Here is a 26058-nt window from a genome sequence, read left to right on the forward strand (position 1 = left end):
CAAGCAGCGAAGGAGATATCGGAATTGCAAACACATGAAAGAAGGGGGAGCTTTTGTTCCGACTGAAATGTGTTCTCTAACCGAGATTTCTAAACCAAGGTGCCTGGAGGAAATCGGCATTTCAAATTCATGCAAGTCGAGGGTATTTTTGTCCCGACTGAAATGTGTTTTCCTAACACAGACTTCAAATCCATGGAGCGTGGGGAAATTGGCTCAGCAAATAAATACAAACTACGAGTACTTTTGTCCTCGCTTGCCTTTATGCAGACTGGAATATGTCTGTCCTAACACGATCTTCTAAACTTAGGAACCTGGGAAAATCGTGCAGACACTAGAAGCGAATGAACTTTCCAGTTTCAAGCAAATTAGCGGCTCGAGATGTATGTACACTTGAGAGTTGTAAACTCCAGAGGGAAATGTAAAATGAAATAATCCTTTGATAATTCTTCCGTACATATATTTAGTCCTAGGCATCATACCAAACGTAAAAGGTCTGTAATAAAATTTACTTGTAACGAAGAACAATCTATTTTCTTGAATGGTGTTAACGTTCCCTATGGAACTTTTGCCGTCTCAACGTATGCATTAATACTTAGTTGAGATTTCTTAAGGTAAATAACACGCCTTGAATGTATTCTGAGGGGCAAGCTCTAGAATACGCGTGACTACAGTGCAAGTCGAAGGAAATATCTCTGACGAAAAATCCCCCGACCAGAACGGAAATCGGACCCGAACACTCGGCATGATAAAGTGAGACGCTAACCACTCGGCCACGGGTGCATGACAACAATCTATCACAATGCATGAATTGACTTTACATGGCATTTGTCTTCACATTTGTCTTTTTTATTCGCAAAGCAAATATATTAAATTCAATTGAAATTGGAAACTGTTTCATTTAATCAAGAATTTAATCAATACCAACGAATGATTGCCAAGCTAAGGTAAAGTCTGCTTCATTTAATATTGGAACACAAACAATTGCGTGTAGTTCAGTCATTTATTAACGAATTCATAATTTGTTTTTCATACAAATGTAGCATTTTCTTTACTCTTTCATAAAAAAAATTTAAAAAAATTATTCATTGCTGTTTCGAAGAAATTCTCGTACTTTTCCCGTAATACGGCACATTAGGCGGCGCACACCCTTTTCGTCCACCGTTTTGGCGATTTGATTCCACCAGTTCTTCATTTGAGTCATGTTCCTAACAAGTTTTCCCTTTGCCTTAAGCCTCCGCTTCGCGATTGCCTAGTATTTCTCTATCGGCCGGAACTGGGGGCAGTTTGGGGGGTTGAGGTCCTTCGGTATTACGCTGACCCCGTTCGTTGCGTACCATTCCATAACCGTTTTGCTGTAATGGCAGCTTGCGAGGTCCGGCCAAAACATTACTGGACGGTCGTGGGCACGAATAAACGGCAGAATCCGTTTCTGTAGGCACTCTTTTTTGTAGACTTCTGATGTCGTTGTCTTGTCAGTGAGAAAGACTTTGGATTTCTGTCCACAACTGCATATCCCCTGCCAAATCATGTACTTGCGGGCGAATTTATCCGCCAACACGAACTTAAATTTTGCAGGTACATCCCCCCGAGCCGTCGCCAAATAAAATTTTTGACCTGGGATTTGCCCAAAGTCCGCCTTCACGTAGGTCTCATCGTCCATCAGAATACATCCGTCGAACTTGGTCAGCACTTGGTCGTACAGCTTTCGAGCACGGATTCTGGCCACATTGTTCTGCTTCAGCGTCCGATTTGGCTGTTTGCTGGCTCGGAATGACCTTATTCCTTCCCGGAGACGAATTCGTCGCACCGTACTGTGAGCGGCCTGGAACTTATTGGCCAAATCGCGGTCTGAAAGATTGGGATTCCTCTTGACGGCCTTGATGACTTTCCCACGCAGTTTCCGGTCGACAGTTCCACTACGACGCTTCGAATGCGGATTCCGAGCCGTCGTCAATGTTTCCTTGTACTGCTTGATAACACGCCATACGGTATTTCTGGGCATTTTAAGCTGTTTAGCTAGCTTAGATGCCGACAACAATGGATTTTCAAGAAAACTGTGCACAATTTTATCTCTCCGTTCGGCTTCCATGGCGGTTGTTTACAAAATGCTATCGTTTGGTGTTATGACATAAATACATGGTGAAAGGTAATGAATTTCCCGACACGTGGGTGAAAAAAGTATCCAAATCCGTCCACTAGGAGCGCCACAATGAGCAAAAGAATTTGTTCCAATATTAAATGAAGCAGACTTTAGTCCCACCTCAACTTTGCGGTTATATCATATATAATCCACCCATTTTTTTTACATTGAATAAAATAATATATGTCATTAAACTAATTATCGAACAATTGAAAAATCTCAACCCCTACTAGGTTGTGCCATCACAAGACTAATTATGTGGGAGACCTCCAACTAAGCTATTAAATCGAAGTATCGCTACACTATGTGTGACTCGCTTAATAAACCCACGCTTTCTGAGCAATCGTCAGATGAGTCAATCGAAAGTGCTCGTTTGTTCGTGATTTGTCTCCGTTCACAACTAAAATTTATTTAGATTTTTTTGGGGATGAAAAGGTAGTTTATTTGTAATCTGAAGTCGGACACATGACTGATGTGAACCTCTGCTAAGTTTAAACATCTTGATCCTCTCCCTCGGTGCCGCCGCCGTCGCCGTTGACCGCAAGGTCTTTCTGGGAGCGACATCAGTCTTAATGTGCTGTGACGGTCGTTTCGATTGTAGAGCGACTCAATTCACGTGTTTCGGACGAATCTCAACCTTGCCTCGACTACCACGGCGAACACAAAAAATAACGATTTATCATTACATTGAATTTACACGGGTCCCGACGTATGTTTCGATTAACAACTGTCCCGCACATTTGTTACACATCGTTGGTTTATCGCTCAATACTACAAACATCAGAGCGCTGTTCCGACCTGTGGCCCACCGCAAGCCGCAGAACGGTTACAACCGACATCCGAATTTAAAACAAATGAAGCCCCGGGAATCGGGAACACGATGGAAACACGCCGCATCTGCGTTTTGTCCCCCACGTTATTTATCCCAATTCAGCGCTGAGGATATTTTTAATTCAATTTTCACACTTTGATTGGAGTTTACGAGGTATTCATTTCATGCGCCCGATTTCCGCTCATTATTTTCCGCCGCATCCAGTTGAAAACTGAGGTAGAAAGTAAACTATCGAATTAACTCGTTTACAATAACCAGGGGGACGAGAAAAAGCTAGTTGGAAAACTTCATCTATTCTGGTAGCAGAGGATAACTGCTGTCACGTGCTTCACGTTTCGGCGACCCTTGTTCGCTTTTAATCATTAGTTGATTTTTTTCTCCAACTCAAACAACTACCATAAAAAGTGTAATCAAACTAATCAACAAGTGGATCAAATATACTCTTTCATCTCAATGTAATAGCTCCCGATCTAAAACAAGCCAAAAATCAACCAGCGAAAATTGCGTGTGTCACCCTCATTTGGGAAACCGTATAATCATCACACTCATTCACGGACTTCAAACGCAGCCCATCGGTCGTAAATTAATTCTTGCCACCACCACCACCCACACACCTTTTAACAAAAGCTCCATTCCCACAATGACACACAATTGGCGACTAAATGGTGTTCTCGGTTAAAGGAAGCCACTGTTCGCACCTGGTTGTGGTCGGGGCGGAGGGAGGTCAGACCGTTCCAGTCAGAGGCGGAAGGAAAGGCACCAATTTGGCTTCATTAATAATTCAAAGCCAAAACATTGTCCCGACCTGGGCCACCGGATAGAGCTGTTAGCCAGCCAGCTCCGGAGAATCTCGTTGCGTCCATTATCGATGCGATGGTAATTGATACGCGCGGTCCCCTTTCACGGTGTTGGGTGGCGCCAAGTGGGCACTTAGCTATCAATCACAACCGATTGAAAGATTTATGTGTCTTCGGCGGGACATGAGAAGACCGACTCGGACACGGATTACTTTCGCCGGATAGCTTTTTGCCAACACCTGTCCATCAGTTGTTGGGAAAGGGTTGCCAGATTTGCTGCCAGACAACGAACGCAGCGCTAACGATCGATCATTCTACGGTGATTGGGAAAGAGCATCATCTAGATGACCTGTGATTGATAAATTGACTTAGCGTGTGAATGGAATGCATTGGATGCATCCAGCCGGTTCTGTGACAGTCTGTGTGACCTTTTCGTCGGCCACCCGAAGATCACTTAGTACCATAGAACAGAACACATCGACAAACACATGTTCCGCTGCGTTAAGTTCGGTGTTGTTTATTTTTATTTCCATCAGCCCGTTCGCCAGCACCGAATGGATGGGGGAAAATGACACTAAATTGGCTAACGCTTCGAGTAAGAAATCCCCTGTGAAGTGACCATTCTCAGTTTGCGTTGTTTTCTTGTATGAGATAATTACCATAATTAAAACGGTAATTTCTGTGCGGCGGAAAGAAATGAGTATCTTCCAGCAACTCAACTCGCTATATGTCAATTACGCGGCTGATTGGCACAATTGCATGTTATTGGTTCGCTAATGGCAACAATATTTTTCCGGTTTAGTCCCAATGAAGCAGGTTGTGTTGAATCGCCGTTTCCGGATGGACTAAGAAGATTAGCATTTAGAGTGGGTCATATCCCGTACCAGGAAGGTTGTGATTGAAAATCCCCACATGATTGGTTTGATTTTTCTAGTGCCACCAAGAAACAAGAACGCAAATCATCATTAATTTATCAAAAAAAAAAACTTTAGTGCGTGTAAAACAACTTACAGTCTGTGTTTTATAGGCTGACCGTACCGTTTTTAACGGGGCAGTACCGTATTTCGATTACTTTTGGTTGTCCCGTCTTTTTACCAATCTGTACTGTATTTTGAGTATAAAAATATATGTTTATTTCTTTATTGTTACTATCAATATTTTTGTTTCGAATGAGCTGCTTGGAATTTTGATTTTAACTTTGTTCAGAGTTTATCTGCCAACGGAGCCTGTGGAGCACCAGGGTACCCTGCACAGTATCGTCTGGACCTTCCCACAGAGAGATATTTCAGTTAGAATGAAAAATTACCCCTTCGCCTTTGATGACAATTATTCAATAAACAATCATCGCACCGCAAATCGACAGACAGTTTTGAATTATTTTGATAATTTGTTATTTTGACGGAAAAAAAACTTAAATTGTTTGCATCGATTTCAAAGAAGTGCCAAAAACAGGATTTTTATATTGCTTTACAAAACCCACTGTAACTCTGCAAAAATCGCAGTAAGTTCTAATGTTTGCAGGAAGATTTTTTAACCTTGTGTATTCCCTAAACATCTGTGAACGTTTCATATTGATACATTAAGCCGTTCTTTCTAGCCGATTTTTTCAAAGTTTGGAGTAAATTATAGGAGCATTCAATTGCAAATCGTATCAGAAGTACAAAGTCCTCGCGACTCTCAGAATGAACGATTCGTAACTTTCGTCTCTATGAGTAACAGTTATTACTGTAATAGTAATAGTAATAGTAATAGTAATAGTAATAGTAATAGTAATAGTAATAGTAATAGTAATAGTAATAGTAATAGTAATAGTAATAGTAATAGTAATAGTAATAGTAATAGTAATAGTAATAGTAATAGTAATAGTAATAGTAATAGTAATAGTAATAGTAATAGTAATAGTAATATTAATAGTAATAGTAATAGTAATAGTAATAGTAATAGTAATAGTAATAGTAATAGTAATAGTAATAGTAATAGTAATAGTAATAGTAATAGTAATAGTAATAGTAATAGTAATAGTAATAGTAATAGTAATAGTAATAGTAATAGTAATAGTAATAGTAATAGTAATAGTAATAGTAATAGTAATAGTAATAGTAATAGTAATAGTAATAGTAATAGTAATAGTAATAGTAATAGTAATATTAATAGTAATAGTAATAGTAATAGTAATAGTAATAGTAATAGTAATAGTAATAGTAATAGTAATAGTAATAGTAATAGTAATAGTAATAGTAATAGTAATAGTAATAGTAATAGTAATAGTAATAGTAATAGTAATAGTAATAGTAATAGTAATAGTAATAGTAATAGTAATAGTAATAGTAATAGTAGTAGTAATAGTAATAGTAATAGTAATAGTAATAGTAATAGTAATAGTAATAGTAATAGTAATAGTAATAGTAATAGTAATAGTAATAGTAATAGTAATAGTAATAGTAATAGTAATAGTAATAGTAATAGTAATAGTAATAGTAATAGTAATAGTAATAGTAATAGTAATAGTAATAGTAATAGTAATAGTAATAGTTGTGCTGTGCTTGACTTTTCACACTATTCTCCGGATGAACGAACTAATATAATGATGTTTTGGGGTAAAGTTCTAGCCATAATTACCCGAGGCGGTGAAATGGCATTTCCGCAATTAAGAAAATTTATCCCAAAAATTTACTGAACACCGAAAAAAGTGGTTTGGTGCACATGTCTGCAACCATCAAGTTCAAGTATAATTCATCGATATATGATGAGAAGAAATAACTGTTAAACTATCTTTTCACATCAGACGTAAAAATGTTGATTAATTGATTGTGTTGAATTATAGAGACTTTAAACTTCCGCAGTCCTAATCCTGAGAAGGGCCCTTGAGGGCAAACTCAATCCAAAGTCCTTCTTTACCTGCCTCGAGCAAAGACACTTCATTGTCATTGCTCGTCAGCAAATCGTGTCTGCTTCCAAAAACATCAAACGATGTTATCGTGAAAATGTTCAATAAAATTCGCAGTTAAATATAAATAATGTTGACAAAAATCCAGACAAATCCAGACTATTGATTTTCCATTTGATCTGTTCAATACACCTGGTAACCCAGCTAGGCAAGGAATCGACTCAAATTTCAGAGAACATAATTCTTACATGAGGAAGAACATGTTATATTTGATAAAAAATAAACTATTGAAAAAGTCTAGAAAACTGGTAGCAATATAGTTGCCACTGCCCGCTAACCCCAAAAACACTGCTCGCCGCTGACTTGTATGCTCATTTGATTGTGCCTTTGGTTATACAAAAATTAATACAATAATTCTAGTGCAGCAAAAAAAAAATAGATTTACCGAAAAAAAATATTAAATTTTAATTTTTCATCAAATAAACACTTTTTTATTGAAGAAACTACATGAACTTATACAGAAAATTCTACATGGAACGCTCACAGTGAAAAACTTATCAACTTGTGGCATGTTCCGCGAATTTAAACAGAAGTTTTGCCGGCGCTTTGAAATCTTGGTTTTTTACATAAACATGACTCCAAAATTAATAACGTACATTTTTAGCAGCCCTAAAAAAATTAAGTATTGCCAGATATTTTTAGAAGTCTTTGTTGAAGCAAAATATTGAAATAATATTTCAATTGCGACAAAAAAATATTATTTGTGGGTGGCAATATAGTTATTACGGCCTTATAACAGTTTAACCAACCACAAAGTCTTTAAATTAGTAAGAATTTTGTATGAATAAGACAAAAACTTGAAATAGAGTTTTGTTTTAAAAATTTGGCTATAGCGGTCTGTGGTATCACTCAATTCTGGAAAAGGGGTCTATTGCACAAGATAGTTTGAGAACCCCTGTTCTAGAGTAATAAATTTAAGATGGCTTCTGCTCTCCAATTGCAACGGATCTCCAATCTAATGCCACCTGATTGGTGAGAAGTACATATATTGATAGAACGTCTCACCTGAAGTTCAATATTATACTGTTTTGGAAATTGATCGAAGTTATGAAACACAAACTTTTGCGATTGACGGAATGCAAGCTCCACATACGGGGAGTTTCAAAAGATTATCTTATAAAATCAATTATTCAATTGTGAATTCAATTGTGATTCAGACTATACAGGCTGTGTTTCGAAGGCAGATTGTTGATACTTATTAGAAAATTTACAATTTAATACTTACCACATTTACGAGCAGATTGTTGTAATTACAGCTATCATATTCTTAATACAACAAAGCTTTTAAATAGATAATGTATTCGTGATAAGAAAATTAAAGCCAGTTTCCATTTCCATTTTAGGGTGGTCCGAAAAATCAATTTTTTCGCATTTTTGTCAAAAATTCATAACTTTTCAACCACTGGATCAATTCAGATGTTCGACATATTAAATTAAATGTCGATTCCCTTTCCCCCAGGCAGCTTGGTTTGATGTCTCTGTTAGGGAACACATTTCGGTAGGAACAAAAGTTCCCCCTACATTCATGTATTTGCAATGTCGTTTTCCCCCAGGCAGCTTGGTTTTTATGTCTCTGTTAGGGAATCGCCGCATGTTTCGTCAATTTCGAATAATTAAAAGTGGGTATTTCCATTAGGATAGGGGTTGAGATTTTTCAATTGTTCGATAGTTAGTTGCATGACATATATTATTTTATTCAATATAAAATGTTGATATGTCGATCATCTGAATCGGTCCAGTAGATCAAAAGTAGATCAAAAAACCATCGGTTAACTTTGAAAAATTATAACTCAAAAACGCCTCACTGGTTTCGACATTTGTTATGTGAAAAATCCTTAGCTTTCCAGAAAAAATATTGAAAATATAGAGCCTTTGGTCCCGAAGCTATGAAAACAATAAAAAAAATTGTTAGGGGTTGTATCTAGGACACGACCGCATACTTTCGACGTAGAACTACGCAATTATATTATGCAATCTACTTGTTTACCACTTCAAATATTATTTTAGAATGCTTCGAAATTTTTGTAATAAATTATGCTCTTTGTTACAAGTGAATTTGTAACGTTTGAAATGATGTCTAGGACTACCAAAATATGTGGACGGAAGAATTGTCAAACGATAATTTTATTTTACATTTTCCCTCTGAAATTATTCCACATCTCTTTCTGAGTTCTCGAACCGCGAAAGTTCATTCTCCTCTAGTATCTGAAATGACGATTTTCCCAGGCTTCTCAGTTTAAAAGTACGTTTTAGGGAAACATATTCCGGTCTGCACAACGACAATTTCGAAGTTTCGAAGTACACTTTCGCCATTCATTTTGCGGAACCGTTTATTGCTCCCTCTCTCGCAAAACAGCATTCCGTGATTGAAGAGCCGATGACGTTCCGATGACATGTACGATTCGGGGATAAAAATGAGTTTTTAATATCGATTGCCCGACGGCATGAAGCACGAAGCGACGACAAGTCATACGTTTTGGTCATAAATTTTTATCACCCCCGCGTCAGCATGGTATGGCACGGCGACGAGTAATAAAAATTCTAAGATAATAAGTTCCACAAATTGAAATCGTTTTCGGCAAATGCTCCGGGAAGGCGATGGAACAGACATCCGATGATATTAACAAGCAGTGATGGTTTTTTGTTTTAGCTGAAGTGAATTCATTTCATAACTTTAAACGGGATTATCGCTTCGCACCTGACGCGCATCAGATTGCGCAAAACCACCGCATCGATATCCATCTGATACTCATAATCCATGAATTGTGAAGAACTGTCAAACGCAGTTGATTCCCGCATCGTCTACATTACTGATAATGATATGACGGTTGCTTCCCCTGGCCACTCCTTTCTCGACGTCGCGACGTTCTTGGTGGTCGAAATATCAACACGATTGAAACATGTGTTCAGCGCTTATTTTCGCATTGTTGCGGAATAGTTCACCTCAACTCGTCATGCTCATCATGGGAACTCGTGGAAATGGGTAATCTGAAAATAAGAAAAAAAACAACAATTATAATGCGAGGCATGCATGCTGAACAGCAAATTAACCCACGCATGCGTCTCCTCGGTGCCAAAAATATCGGAAAAAGTGTGCTCAAAGTGTATGTGTGTATCTTATTTCATTTTACCAACACACCAATCGGCGGATTTTCACTATTTTCATTTTCCCGCTTTACATTGCCAACCAGTTTTTAAAATGTTGTGTATATTTTTTCCCTAAAAAAACGAAACAACTTTGATGGGGGAAAATAACCAATACGAATGAAATTTCTGATAGAACCATCGGAGCGCCACAGCGTTCAATGAGGTGCTAATTTTAGCGGTTCTGGATTTAGATTCGGAGAGAATCCAGCTGGGAGTCGATTGGGTGTGCACCTGTTTGTCTGGTCTGGTCTCATAAAAACGGGGGATCTCTCGTACCCCAGATGTTTCGATTGCAAGCAACTTGTTTAGCAAGAAAATTGTACTTGCTTTTCAACCAGCAGTCATACCCATTTGTTAGCAGCGGTGAAGCAGGAAATCGTTCCGATTTACAGTGTAATATTTTGTAAGATTACTTGCCAACTTTCCCGCGTCCTCTCCCCTCCACAGGCTCGTTTGCATACCAGATTCAAAAAATTGCCGCCCCCCACATCACAAACAGGCGCTCCAACCAGATTTTACGACGAAACGAAATTTTTATTGCTGTCGTTTATGTCTTCTGCGATTTCTGTTCATCGGATTGTATATATTGGCCTACGAGAATCGCCGTCACGGTTCGAAAACCTGATCATTTGGGTGTTGCGTACGTAAAATTGTTTTTTTGTTTGTTTCGAAATATATCACTGCAGAATGAGGAGGACTCGTGAACTTTTCGCTCATGAAACGGCACCCGTGAGTTTCATTGAGTGGAGGGAGTTATTAGAACAAATAACCTCACTTAGCGTTATGGTCGAGTTTCCCTCACATCCGCTTTCCTACCACCCCCCCCCCCCCCCCGAAATGCGTGCTTTGCGTCAACTTATCCGTTCACAGCTGGCAAAAACTGGTGGAAAGTGGTTGTGGACTGACGTTAGGCACCACAACTCTAGTGGTTTCCTCTCGGTGATGAAGAGCTATGACCAAGTTTCACCACTGTCTGTCTGCTGCTTACGCATGCTTTCGGATGATGGCCAGCGTTCTACTTTTTTCGTGCTGTTTTGTTGTAATCCTCAACATTTTCTAAGTAGCAAGTCGCCTAAGCACATGGGTGTTACCGCAAGTGCGGACCGGTTGATTTTGGATTAAGCGGATCATAGCCAGCTCGCTCTGGGAGAGGACTATGCTACTCTGGTTTGCGCAAGTTTGTTAGATTTAGGTCACGTTGCTTTGAGATGATTTTGAATGTACTGATGGGGGAACTCACCTGTTGAGCATTAATATAAATCAGAAATAATTATCAAATCGTAATCCTAATCATGATTTGCAAACCAATCGAATCGAAAATTTTCTAAGATTTGTTCGACATGCTATACATTACAATTCGCTAATCTCTAAACGGTTTAAATTCATGAAAACTGGAAGAACTTCCATTTTTCTCATACATTTATTCTGCCAATTTGTGTGCTAACCCTACCCCTATTTCGAATGCTTATAACTCGAACATTTCTTAACAGATAGGAAAAAAGTTTGCATCAATTGATGAAACATTTCGTCTATGACAATTAATAAAATGTCATTTTTCATGAAAATAACTGTAAAATTTCAAGCGTTATCTAAACACCCCAACTGTCAAGGGTTGATTGGCCCAATTTACGGTTTCCCCAACACAGACTTCAAAATCGATCTACCTGTGGAAATTCGCCTTGCAAATATACATGCAAGTCGGGAGTATTTGTGTTCCCATCGAGCTGTGTTTCCCTAACACGGACTTCAAAATCAATGTACCTGGGATAGTCCGCTTTGTCAGAACATGCAAGTCGGGGATATTTTTTCCCACTGAGCTGTGTTTCCCTAACACGGACTTCAAAATTACTGCATCTGGGGGAATCCACTTTTCAAATACATGCAAGTCGGGGATATTTTTGGATGTTGAGTACTATTTTACTCGCTTGTCGTTGTGCAGACCGGAATATGTTTCCTTAAAACGTACTTTTAAACTGAGAAGCCTGGGAAAATCGTCATTTCAGATACTAGAGGAGAATGAACTTTCGCGGTTCGAGAACTCAGAAAGAGATGTGGAATAATTTCAGAGGGAAAATGTAAAATAAAATGATCGTTTGACAATTCTTCCGTCCACATATTTTGGTAGTCCTAGACATCATTTCGAACGTAAAGGGACGGCCATCAAATTTACTTGTAACGAAGAGCATAATTTATTACAAAAATTTCGAAGCATTCTAAAATAATATTCGAAGTGGTAAACAAGTAGATTGCATAATATAATTGCGTAGTTCTACGTCGAAAGTATGCGGTCGTGTCCTAGATACAACCCCTAACAATTTTTTTTATTGTTTTCATAGCTTCGGGACCAAAGGCTCTATATTTTCAATATTTTTTCTGGAAAGCTAAGGATTTTTCACATAACAAATGTCGAAACCAGTGAGGCGTTTTTGAGTTATAATTTTTCAAAGTTAACCGATGGTTTTTTGATCTACTTTTGATCTACTGGACCAATTCAGATGATCGACATATGAACATTTTATATTGAATAAAATAATATATGTCATGCAACTAACTATTGAACAATTGAAAAATCTCAACCCCTATCCTAATGGAAATACCCACTTTTAATTGTTCGAAATTGACGAAACATGCGGCGATTCCATAAAAACCATAAAAACCAAGCTGCCTGGGGGAAAACGACATTGCAAATACATGAATGTAGGGGGAACTTTTGTTCCTACCGAAATGTGTTCCCTAACAGAGACATCAAACCAAGCTGCCTGGGGGAAATCGACATTTAATTTAATATGTCGAACATCTGAATTGATCCAGTGGTTGAAAAGTTATGAATTTTTGACAAAAATGCGAAAAAATGGATTTTTCGGACCACCCTAAAATGGAAATGGTCACCCTTATGAAAAAATAAAAAAATACTGGTCTAATAATTTGCGATAAAGAACAAAACTACCTCTTTTGACGAAAATCTTAGAACCACTATATCGGTTTGGCATGGAATGGCTGAATATACGTATTGAGGTTGATGATGGCACCATTTTCTTGGACACTATATGCAGGGAAGAAATTACTGTGTTGGATGACTATAGTATAGTGAATATATAGTATAGTGAAAGATGAAATACTCTTTTGACGTAGGATTACGTCTTTCGGGAACATATTGTGGTACAAATTGAAAAATGAAAATCGATCGCATCTTGAAAAATGTCCAAATTCAAACGCTTGTTACTCATTCATTTCATGATGGATTGATGAGATTTTTGCATCAAACGATTACGGCACTCCATAACAATTTTTCACATTGAACAAAATAGTATATATCATATAACTAACTATCGAACAATTGAAAAAATTCAACCCCTATCCAAACAGAGATACCCAGTCCTGATTGGTCGAAATTGACGTCATTTCTTTTTCGCGCCCGATTCGTTCTCTCACCGGCAAGCTGCATGGCAATCGAGTAGGAGGCGCCTACTTCACACATACCAAATGATATAAAAGGAAGGAGCATTCGTGGATCTCATTCATTCTTACAACGGACGTGGAACGGACAACAACAAGTGGAGAGCGGCAGCAGTGAAAGCGGCTAATATATAGGCGAGCATAGAAGTTGAGCGGTCAAAATGCGAGCTGTGTCTCACATCGAGACAGCATAAGCAGCGGCAAAAAGTAGCAACGGTTGTTGAAACCGGTCTACTACTCGTTGCAGCAGCAAGCATCACGAGCGGATCGTTTCAGGCACGCTCTCTCCGTCAGAAGTGCGATAACGTTTCTTGGCATCGTGAAAGTGCAGCATTGAATCTGAGCGGCCAACAATTGAGCTGTGTCTCACATAAGTGGCATTAGCAGCAGCAGCAGCAGCGGTAAACATCGAGGCTGAACCTCAACAATCGAGCTGTGTCTCGCATCGGTCCACTACTGTTGGCAACAACAAACATCATGAGTAGATAGTTTCAGGCATGCTCTCTTTCTCTACTGCTGCTGCTACTGCTGCTACTCAGTCAGATTTCTCATTCTCATTCATTGGACGCTCAGATCGATAAACATATGTGTACTCCTGTTCACATCAACCAATACAATTGGATGCGGTTATGGAGGTAAAGGAGACAAAGGACCCGGTTAAGGAAGAGTGTATCGCAAGGTTCCACTACATGACAACATCCAGTGCATCAAACCCGCTATCCGTTGTTTAGCTCACCGTGATGGTGTCAACGAAACCCTTGCAAACCGACGCACAGAAGCCGAAGATGCCAAAGCCAAGGAAAGCAGCAGCGACTCCGAAAAAACTACCGCTGCCAAAAAGTTAACAACTGCTACATCCGACTGAAACCTCACATTAGCACGCAGCAGATTCCGTACAACCCATTTAACCATTCCAGTCCTTTTCAGGACTTTCGATATTGCTATGAAACGAAAGAGTTTAATTTATTGTTTTCCACTTATCATAAAAATGATATAAAACTACGATCAAAAATACTGTTTACTTTTTCATTTTCTTTGATCATGTGCAACTAACAGGAAACTCATCACGTCAGAAACATACTTTCCATCAACCAACCTGACTGGATGCGGTAAGGGAGGCGAATGACATATGTATGCATATATATAGCGAAACGGCTCCGGTCATACACAGCACGTTTCAGACAAATGCCTCAAGGAATTTTCTAGAATAATATTTTGCCGATGTCTTTGCGCGAACTACACGGGCGAGTAGCATCATAATAGCAAATCAAATGTCGAAGTTCGTGATATGGGTGCATTCATCTATTCGGTTCGGCGTCGGTTTAACCCTTTCATTACGGCAGTGTGCTCCGCCGAAGTGCTACCCCTGTACGGAGCACTGCGCCGAAAAATATGCACATCGCGCTGGTGTGATCGAAGAGCAGTATGAATTTCATGTCGTCTAAAGACGACGCTCGTACACACAGCTCGTCGCGTGGATGTTGTCTATAGACGACATTCGTACACACAGGACGTCGCGCGGATGTCGTCTATAGACGACGCTCGTAACGGAAGGGTTAACCATCAATAACTACGCTTGGCAACATTGACATTTGGCAATTTTCATATAAGATTTTTTCCCCGCATGTGGTTTTTCATGTACATAAAAGCGCAGCGTAGTATGTCAACTGCTTCCCGGTTAGAAAATAAATGAGCGACCCGTCCAATTTCAAACGCTTATTGCTCATTCATTTCATGATGGATTGATGAGATGTTTGCATCGTTGTCGGCACTCCATAATAAATTTTCACATTGAATAAAATAATATATATCATGTAACTAACAATCGAACAATTAAAAAAATCTCAACCACTATCCAAACAGAAGATACCTAGGCCTGATTGATCGAAATTGACGTCATTTCTTTTTCGCGCCCGATTCGTTCGTTCACCGGCAAGCTGCATGACAATCGAGTAGGAGGCGTCTACTTCACACATACCAAATGATATAAAAGGATGGAGCGTTCGTGGATTTTATTCATTTTTACAACGGACGTGGAACGGACAACAGTGGAGAGCAGCAGCAGTGGACGCGGCTAATATATAGACGAGCATCGAAGCTGTGTGGTCAATAGGCTAGCTGTGCCTCACATCAAGCTTCTATGGCAGTATAAGCAGCGGCAAACTACTACTACTGTACTAGTGGCAGCAGCAAGCATCGCGAGTGGAGCATTTCGGGCACGCTCTCTCCATCAGAAGTGCGAGCACACGCTTCTTGGAATCGTGAAAGTGCAGCAGTGAACTTCAAGACGAGCATCGAATCTAAGCGGCCAACAATTGAGCTGTGTCTCATATCGAACTTAAGTGGCAGTAGCAGCAGCAGCGGCGGTAAACATCGAGGCCTAACATCAACAATCGAGCTGTGTCCCGCATCGGTCCAGTACTGATGGCAACAGCAAACATCATGAGCAGAAAGTTTCAGGCATGTCCTCTCTTTCTGCTGATGCTGCTGCTCAGTCAGATTTCTCATTTTGTTCGACGCTCAGATCGGTAAACATATATGGTTTTAGTGTATAAAGTGTGGTCACATCAGATCAACATCAACCAACATGACTTCATGCGACAAGGAAGGCAAAGGAGGATCGAAGCGTATCGCAAGGTTCTACATGACAATATCCAGTGTATCAAACGCGCTATTCGCCGTTTAGCTCGACGTGATGGTGTCAACGAAAACCACCAAAATAAAAACAGAAATAAGCAGCAGCGGCTCCGAAAAAGCTACCGCTGCCAAAAAAACAACAGAAGTGAATTGTTGTTTTTTTTGCATCAAAGTTTTACGCGAGTAAATATGTCGGAATATATGTTCACGCAATATGAGCGCCAATCTCGTAAACGTGCATCGGAGCTGAAACAACTTTCTATCACTGATACCGAAAGCTCGATTGTAACACTGATGAAATGAACAAAAAATACCCAACAACCAAACCAAACGGCCCTTTTCAGGGCCATCAGATGATTATCAAAGAGTTTAACAATATATTTTTTCAAACATCCAAAATCAGCATGCGACAGATAGCCTAACGTAATCCTACGTCAACTATGCGGTCGTGTCTCGGACACAACCTTCTGTGACTTTTTAATTAAATTTTCAGATTCACCAGTTCACCCAAACGTTGGAAGAAAAAAAACATTTCATCTTCGGCAGAAATAATGCTGTTTCGTGTGCTGAAGAATCAAATGAGCGAATAAAAGCATATTTTCCAAAAGTTTTAAAAGGTTTATATGTATGGGAGCAGATATCTCTTTCTTTTTCCATCTCTTTTGGGATTATATCCAAACAAAAGTAAAGTTGGAATGTTTTCTTAGAGTAAAATAAAAGCATAACATGAATTTACATTTTTCTCGGTCTGGGCTGGGTATTTGGCAAACTATGCGAAAAGCTTTAATGCGTGTTTATTTGAATGTGTCTCCTGTTTCGCTCGCTCAAATTGATCTTATATTACTATATATTATACATATTATACAAATGATATACCAGCATTGGGGAGTAGCACATTTTCTGTTATTTTTAGGTTCATTTAATGTAATCCAAATGATTGATATTGGAACTGCTAGGGGGCCAAATTTCCCTCTCCCAAAATTCCAGAAAAGGTCCCCTTGCTTTAATCAGGAAAAAAGTTGAAATGTAAATTCACAATAGATATACGAATAGATTTAAGAATTGAGTGTGTGTGATTACCAACATTGTAATAATTTCCTTATATCCCATCCTTTTCCTGAAAAATTATGTCACCCTTCTAAACTCGAGTCCACCGCGAGTAATCGGTTTCCCACATTACTAACCATAGATTTAAGAAAATTGTTTGTATATATATAGTTTTAAAAACATATTTAAGAATTCGGCTCCTTTAAACTTACGTAACTGAGCCTGTAAAAATAAACGAATTAAAAAAAAATAATTCCAGAACATTTTCAGCAAGCCATTTCTTGGTTTCCTTGGCATTATGAGCAGGTGCTCCGTCTTGTTGGAAGATGAAATTACGGACAGCAGCAACCTTTTTCATCCACGTTGTTGTCCCGTGGATGCATGCAGAACCTTCAAGTATACATCGGCTGTTACCTTTAGTCCTTGATCAAGGAAATTCAGGGAAAATTACATCCCCCTCGCTGAAGACTACGCCTGAAACGATTGCACAATTGCATGAATTGGGCTTCGAATTGCTTCCGCATCCACCATATTCTCCAGATGTGTCCCCCAGCGACTATTTTCTGTTCGCAGACCTGAAGAGTATGCTCGCTGGCAAGAAATTGAGGACCGATGATGAAGTGATTACCGAAACTGAGGCCTACTTTGGAAAAACCGATAGAGTACTATAAAAATTTTGCAAAAAAAATAGTTTTACTGGGTTACCTTATAACTGTTAATAAATTGTTCTTTTCAACACTTTTACCGACTGAACTATCTCCTTTACGCTTACCCTGGCGCGCAGTAAAACGATGACGGCTGACCGAATACGTTCTTGTTTTGACATCTTCATTTTCACTCAACACTGTTTGTTTACATCTGATACTTCACGGTATAAGCTATCCAGTGCTGCCAGATTTATATGAATCTTGTTCCGCAAGCATGAGAAATTACTATTTGAAATTTACTGCAAAAATTCGTCATGCACCCTGTAGAGAGTTATAATTAGGAATGTGTGTGTTGGCGTTAACGCCGGCGCATCTAATTGATAATTGCAGGAAAATAATAATAAATCGCTCTACAAACATTATTTATTACTATTTCGGAAAGAATCCCGTCCGGTGGTCTGTTGGCAATTTCCAACAGTGTGATTCTAATATAAAATATAAAAGGTGGTGCCCATGATACGACCGCGTTATTGTCGTAGGACTACAGTAATCGTTTGGTAACTGGGCGAGAATGGAACCCAAAAAAAATTTAATAAGTTTTTTTTTCGGAAATGTAAAAAATTATCCTTGTATAGAATTCATTCGAGCTTTCAAAATCACCTTTTGATTTGCGAGGTGAGCATTGTTCATTGAACAAATAATCATCAAAGACAAAGGGGGTATTTTTCATTCAAAAAAAAATATTTCTGTATTAATAGGCCCTACAGGAACTTTATGGAAATCAAATGAAAGCTGGTTGATAAGATTAATTGGATTTACCTTTAAGTTAGTCGGAAAAAATGTGTTAGCCCTTTAAATCATTGAAAAACAGAAAGAAATCGATTTTTTATTTCTTCCCGATATTTTTGTCTAAAAAAATTTACACAAACCAAGATTAAAATCTATTCGTAAAATAGTCCCAAACTTGAGAGTTTATTCTTTAAAATGATGTACATCCTATCTTTATGCGTTAATTCTATGTACAATTGTTTTTTTTTTTCATTTTATTTGTAATGAAAAAAAATCGACAATTACTTTCCGGGCAACCGGAAATGTAAATTAGAATCACTTTTTTATGGTGAAATAATCTTCTACGAAAGTTTGTCTTAAGACGATTTCGCATTGTAATGATGATTTTTATTAGTAACGTCTCGATTATATCACGCTAAAAAAATCGCGTGATATAATGGAAACGTGATATATTCAAAACAAATATTTTTTCTAATGAAGGTTCTGTTTTTTTTCATCCGTGCCGACATGCGTAATGTATGGAAAAACATGTATTACATTATTTATCACATGCACACGTATTATAACAATTCATAATAATAAGCTTTCTTCATAGCACTATCTCGTATTTATCTCTAACAGCATTATATGAAGTTGTTTTTTTTTCCAATCCAATCCAACCTCCCGGTTGAACTGCTTTTAACCTTCCGGTTGAACTCCTTTCAACCTCCCGGTTGAACTCCTTTCAACCACCCGGTTGAACTCCTTTCAACATCCCAATTGAATTTCCTTTAACCTCCCGGTTGAATTCTCTTCAACCGTCCGGTTGAATTCCCTTCAACCTCCCAGTTGAACTCCTTTCAACCTCCCGGTTAAACTCCTTTCAACCGCCCGGTTGAACTTCTTTCAACATCCCGATAGAATTTCCTTTAACCTCCCGGTTGAATTTCCTTCAACCGTCCGGTTGAATTCTTATCAACCTCCCGGTTGAATTTCCTTCAACCGTCCGGTTGAATTCTTATCAACCTCCCGGTTGATTTCCCTTGAACCTCCCAGTTGAACTTTTTTCAATCTCCCGGTTGAACTCCTTTCGACCTCCCGATTGAACTTCTTTCAACCTCCCTGTTGAATACCCTTCAACCTCCCGGTTGAAATCCCTTCAACCGGGAGGTTGAACTCCTTTTTTACCTCCAGTATGAACTCCTTCCAACCTCCCGGTTGAACTCCTTTCATCCTTCCGGTTGAATTCTTTTCAACCTCCCGGTTAAAACTTCTTTTAACCTTCTGGTTGAATTCTCTTCAACCTCCCGGTTGAAATCCCTTCAACCTTCCGGTTTAACTTCATCCACTTCGATCCCTCGGTTAAATTTCCTCCCCTTCAACTTTCCTTGATACTCCTTTCAACCTCCCGGTTGAACTCTCTTCAATCTCCCGGTTGAACTCCTTTCAACCTCCCTGTTGAATACCCTTCAACCTCCCGGTTGAAATGAGTTCAACCTCTCGGTTGAACTCTTTTTTTACCTCCCGTTTGAACTCCTTCCAACCTCCCGGTTGAACTCCTTTCATCCTTCCGGTTGAATTCTTTTCAACCTCCCGGTTAAAACTTCTTTTAACCTTCCGGTTAAATTTTCATCAACCTCCCGGTTGAAATCCCTTCAACCTCCCGGTTGAATTCCTTCCACTTCGATCCCTCGGTTAAATTTCCTCCCCTTCAACTTTCCTTGAAACTACTTTCAACCTTCAGGTTTAACTCCCTTCAACCTTCTTGTTGAATTTCTTCCACTACCGTCGATTTTGTTCTCCACCCTCAGCTACCTCCAGTTCTTAATCGAACTTAACTAAAATGTTTACAATTCATGCAATATCAAAAAGTTGTAATGTAAGTAGGTATCTAGCTGAGCGAATCAAATTAAGTGTTAATTTAACAAAATCGGTATAAAAATCATATGACTTCGGTTTGAATGAATACCATAAATATTGAAATGTCAAACATAAAAGCAAATAAACACACACTGTGGATTTCATTATTTTGAATATCCCAAGGTCTTGGACCTCGGAGCTGTCAAAATAATGCAAACAAGATCACGCTGAACACATTCTAAAAATCGAGGTCACCCGCTCACTCTAGCTTCTCGTTCACAATTTTCTGGCTGCGTACTTCACCGGCATCGATTGTTTATTTCTTAGATCTTCATTCACGTTTGACATTTGATTCCGCCGACGGAAAACTCGCTCCCTCACACACTCGCGCTCTTTTTCGCTTGTGGCATCTCGCACCCGCCGAGGAATTTCTCTCCCCCCAGCTCACCTGTGGCGAGACAAAAAGGGGAAAGACAGCTGAGACCTAGACACTGCCAAAATAGATCCGACAGACGGTTAGGGAAGATGAACACAACTGGAAGAGCACGAGAGCGTAAAAAATCGCTGCCATTTATATTACTTTCCGATGGATTGAGTCGATGCCACTGAAAGGCGATTTTCGTTTAATTTAATGTCAGTTGGAGAATGGAAAGTGAAAAATAATTTTCAATTTTCAATATAGACATATGTTATTGGCACACATACTCACACATCGTCACATTAGCATGGCTCGAACCGGAAAATGCTCGACCACAACGCAACGAGGGATAGTGAGAGAGTGAAGGAAAACGCGAGCAAGAGGGACAGAGTGAGATACAGAATTGGAAGCGAAAGTGAGAGCGAGTGCGAATGAAGAGAGGCGAATTCAAACGCGGGTTTCCACGACAAGTGGCGCGCGGATTTTCGCAGTCTTTCCCATCGTGGCGCTGATATTTTTAGTTTACTCAGCAGTGCTTTCGAGCTAAGTCGGTGCGGTTCGCTCGGTCTGACATTTTCCGACGATTGGCGGTTACTTGAATTTGAAGTTTCTTTGATTTTGGTTTTTTTTTCTCATCTTGCGCTGATGCTGCATTAGCCGATCAGTAGTGATTGATTTTTGTGCATCCTTTCTTTTTGTTTTCATGGGGGGTTTTGTGTTTAGTTTTGGTGTAAACTATTGGTGGTAGTTTCTCCTGGATGTTTTTGTTTCCTCAAAGCAAGCAAATTAGAAATTTTATGTGAGCAACAGATTTGGGTTTTGTGCGTGAGGCTTAGTTCGGAAAAAGGATAAATTAGGAAACCACCCCACCGTTGTGAATATCAGAAAAAAAAGCAAAATATGCTTTCAATTGTGAAACAGAACGATTTTATAAATCAGAAAACGTGTTCCCTCGAATGTGAATGTGCGGCACACGAGCTGCCAGTTTCGTTCGATCACATTTGGCGATATTGAGACCATCAATTTTCTCGAAAAAATGTGCCATTTATCTCTGTTTTTCGTCCACAGGAGAGACATCGCCGGCAGATGGATTCGAATTACCCCGCGTCGAAATTGAAGCACGAAAGTAGTGACTAGTGACCGAAGAAGAATAAACAGCGAGAGCTATACTAATTTTAAAACCCTTTTAACTAGTGTAACGCAGAAGTGGATTAACGAGAAAGAGCCAGGAGACTGCGGCAGGAAAATAGTGACGGCCAAAGGCCACAGTTTTCTCTAAGAATAGTTAGTTTTGCCACCTCTAGACGCAAGAAGAAATTATAATAGCGGAATATATAAAAGTTGAAATTTCTTTATTTTTTGCCGGGCCTTTCAACGAAAAAGGAGCCAATCCGATTGTGTGATGAGTGTCTGCGCGCGGAGTGATTATTTTTAGTATAGAAAGCAAAGTGAGAAAGAGAGCCCACCCTCGAAAGGCAAAAAAAAAAGTGTAACAACAAGTGTTCTTACGTCTGCTCTGTACATATCGAAGCGAGATGAAAGTGATGAAATATCATACGTAGAGTTGAGAGCGAAAAAGTAGTGTACGCGAGTGAATTCGACTTTTTGTGGCCGAACAGCCAAAATCGGAACTTCAGCCGAGCGCCAGGAGAAGGCGCCACCTGTGCCAAGTGTAATACGGTCTCACTTTACGTTGGATTCTCCACGCGGAATCCACTATGGAAAAAGCACTCGGATCCGCACGTGATCGTCCGAGATACGGATCCAGCAGAAGCAGTTAGCGGCTTCACATGCAATTGGTGGCTTTTCTCTCTGCACTACATCGAATACTGCACAACTAGTCTGAACAGTTCATAGTATCAGACAAACAAACTTTCGAGTATCCCTTCTACACTGAATCAACCAATCGAACCGTTCTCCACACACTCGCGGTGAGCGTTTATTCATCTTCATTTGTTTACACGCGAACTTGAGCTATAACTCATCAAGCGCAGCCACCGATCGACCCTCGCGACCCATAAGGATCCGTCTAATCTACGTCGTCTGCAGTCTACCGAGTGAGGGAGAATACCTCTGAACAGCTCAGGATCGAACAACTGCCATCAACACTGTCTTGGGCAAGCAAGCCAAGGCTTCGGAGATCTTTCGGAGGATTAGTCGTAGGCTTGCTGTAGAGAATATATACACACAGCACTTACCGCAACACGTGCACCACCTAACAATCTCGTTTTGCACCACGTTCCTCTAACTAGTGAACCCAGTAGTAGCTGTAGCACTTTCGTGTACCTTATTGGATGTGATTGGTAGTGGTAGTACAGTAGATATACCCGGTAGTACGTGTGTACGTGTGTATTGCTTCAGCTTGTTGGCACATTTTTCAGTACTCATCCCAAACGAATTGGATCGAATTGGAAGTCCCCCTCACCCGTTCAGTGACTAATCACACCACCTGACAATGGGTTTCAGCGTACGTAGGCCGTTGGGGCTGGGTATCGGCGTCCTCCTCGTAATCGCATTATCAGCGGCAACAGCGTCAGTAAATAACGGTGGCAGTAGCGGCACGCCTTCGAATCAGTCGGTTTATGCAACGCCGAAGGCCAGTGGCCACCACGCGGAAGATAGCGATACTACCTGTCAGGAAGGATTGTTATTGCCCGTGTGGATGCCACAGGAAAACTTGACCACGGGTGACCGCATCGCACGTGGTATGGTGTACTTCCTCGCAATGATGTATCTGTTCATCGGTGTGTCGATTGTTAGTGACCGGTTTATGGCTGCTATTGAAGTTATAACTTCGAAGGAGAAGGAGGTCAGAATAAAGAAAACGGGCTGCGAGGACCAGATTGTGGTGGTCCGCGTGTGGAACGAAACCGTAGCTAACCTCACCCTGATGGCACTCGGCTCGAGCGCACCAGAAATTCTCTTGTCAATTATCGAAATTATAGCTAAAAAATTTACTGCAGGCGACTTGGGTCCCGGTACTATTGTCGGTTCGGCTGCCTACAATCTCTTCGTTATCATCGCAATTTGCGTTCTGGTTATACCCGACGGGGAGGTACGAAAAATTAAACATTTGCGAGTATTCTTCGTGACGGCGACGTGGTCGGTGTTTGCTTATATCTGGCTTTATCTCATCCTAGCACAATTTAGTCCTGGTCGTGTAGATGTATGGGAGGGTTTCGTCACGTTTATGTTCTTCCCTGCTACGGTAGTGACGGCCTACATCGCTGATCGGAGATTACTGATATATAAATATCTGAACAAGCAGTACCGTATGAACAAGCGTGGCGTCATCGTACAGGTCGAGGCCGAGTCGGCGCTTGAAATGAATAATCGGGACGAAAAATTGAATACTATCGATGAGAACGGCGGCATAACGGAGGAGGTGCGCGACTTCGAGGAGTCGCGACGAGAGTACATCTCCGCGTTGAAGGACTTACGCAAAAAATACCCCCAACATGATCTCGAGCAGCTCGAGATAATGGCCCAGGAACAGTTGATGAACAAAGGACCCAAGTCGCGTGCTTTCTATCGCATCCAAGCAACTCGCAAGATGATGGGCAGTGGAAACATCATGCGGAAGATCTCCGAACGGGCACAGTCCGACCTGAGTGAAGTCAAAGCCGAACTGCAGCGCGTAGATGTTGACGATCCGATCGAGGAAGACGTTCCCTGTAAGGTCTTCTTCGAGCCCGGTCACTACACGGTGATGGAGTCGGTCGGTGCGTTCGATGTGCGCGTCGTGCGTCGCGGCGATTTGTCTTTCAAAATTACGGTCGACTACGAAACGGAGGACGGTTCCGCGGAGGCCGGCTCGGATTACATTGGCAAGAAGGGCACGCTCACGTTCCCTCCCGGCGTCGACGAGCAGCGCTTCCAGATCGAGGTCATCGACGACGAAGTGTTCGAACAGGACGAGCACTTCTACATACGCCTGAGCAACGTATCCGATCCGGCGATGCTGTCCACTCCGAAGGTGGCTACCGTTATGATTCTGGACGACGATCACTCGGGTATCTTTGCTCTGGTCAGCAAGGACCACGAACTGGTCGAGTCGGTCGGCCAATACGAGCTGAAGGTACAGCGGTACAGTGGGGCCCGCGGTACGGTGCGTGTACCCTACTGGACGGAGGACGGAACCGCAAAGACGGGCAGAGACTACGAGGAGCAGCGCGGCGAGCTGATTTTCGAGAACAATGAAGTCGAGTGAGTATTCTTTGCGTATATTTTTGTTTTGCAATCTATTTCTATAAATTTGAAGTAATGAAAATAATAACGTAAAAAATCAAATACCTGCCCAGGTCGGAATGACATATTCATACGGAAGTTCCTTATATGCAAGTAGTGACTTCTGAGGAACTTTCGACACGTTCATAGAATTTCGAACAAACAGAGATGGAAAATTAATGCTCACATCTATTGGGATTGGCGCTTTCAAACCATCTGACGTTTAACTGAGATAAACATAGGCTGGTAGAAATTGATGTTGATCTACACAAAAGTAACTTCTTCTTGGTTCAATGCAGCAGTTCATTATTTCAACATCATCATCATTCATCAGAATTTACCACTGGTTAATTTTGAGTACTGTTATAAAGTTAATACTGTTATGAGTTGATAATAATTATATAATAATTATATAATAAAATTATAATACATTAATAAGATAATAGCATTTCTAACATGCCAGTTATCACACCTTACTTACTTTTTTTTTTTTTTTTTATCTTCGCTTATTTTTCGTCGGCCTATTTCCGCCACTTTAGTGCCAATCACCGACATCAGGGAGGCGACTCCACCTGTTCCTACCTATCAGACTCAACAACTCATGAGCCGGGCCAACTTCTTTTACTTCCGCTCCGAAGGAAGACGTAACCAGAGATTTTTCGCCTCAGAAAATCCCAACGACGCCAGCTGGGATTGAACCCAGGCCGATCGGATTGTGAGGCTGTTACGCTAACCATACAACCACTGGCGCCGTCTCTTACTTACTTGTGAAAGATTTTTTTTGTTTATTGTCTCATGATTTATCTTAAGTTAATAACATTTTTTTTTCCAAATATCCGGTCACTATCCAGTACTGGCCGGGTAGCAGATATTGGCCGGATAGCTACCGGATGTCCGTTTCATATCTAGTTTCAACTCTCATGTACTCGCGCGCAAAATGTATGCTTTCAAACCATCTGACGTTTAACTGAGATAAACATAGGCTGGTAGAAATTGATGTTGATCTACACAAAAGTAACTTCTCCTTGGTTCAATGCAGCAGTTCCTGTCGTTACATTTCGCTACTTGTAAAAGGTACGGAGCGGTGTTGCCAAACGTACAGATTTACCTGGATACAGATTTTTCCGTAATTTTT

At 40.3% G+C, this 26058-nt stretch overlaps 1 protein-coding gene across 8 annotated transcripts in view; it reads left to right on the plus strand.

The window, feature by feature from the left end:
• Window positions 1-26058, plus strand: part of LOC129773288 (sodium/calcium exchanger 3) — a 352801-nt gene that overhangs the window by 36641 nt on the left and 290102 nt on the right. For 3 of the 8 annotated variants that reach the window (XM_055776912.1, XM_055776887.1, XM_055776918.1), the window contains exons 1-2: window positions 21196-21286; window positions 21765-24902. In XM_055776912.1, coding sequence (XP_055632887.1) covers window positions 23152-24902 — 1751 coding nt within the window. In that variant the 5' untranslated portion in view covers window positions 21196-21286; window positions 21765-23151. Of the gene's footprint in view, window positions 1-21182; window positions 21361-21387; window positions 21496-21764; window positions 24903-26058 lie in introns of those variants that run through there. The other 5 variants (XM_055776900.1, XM_055776893.1, XM_055776896.1 and 2 more) reach the window with 5 other exon arrangements.

Source organism: Toxorhynchites rutilus, chromosome 1 (assembly GCF_029784135.1).
Source record: "Toxorhynchites rutilus septentrionalis strain SRP chromosome 1, ASM2978413v1, whole genome shotgun sequence".
Taxonomy (NCBI): Eukaryota; Metazoa; Arthropoda; class Insecta; order Diptera; family Culicidae; genus Toxorhynchites; species Toxorhynchites rutilus.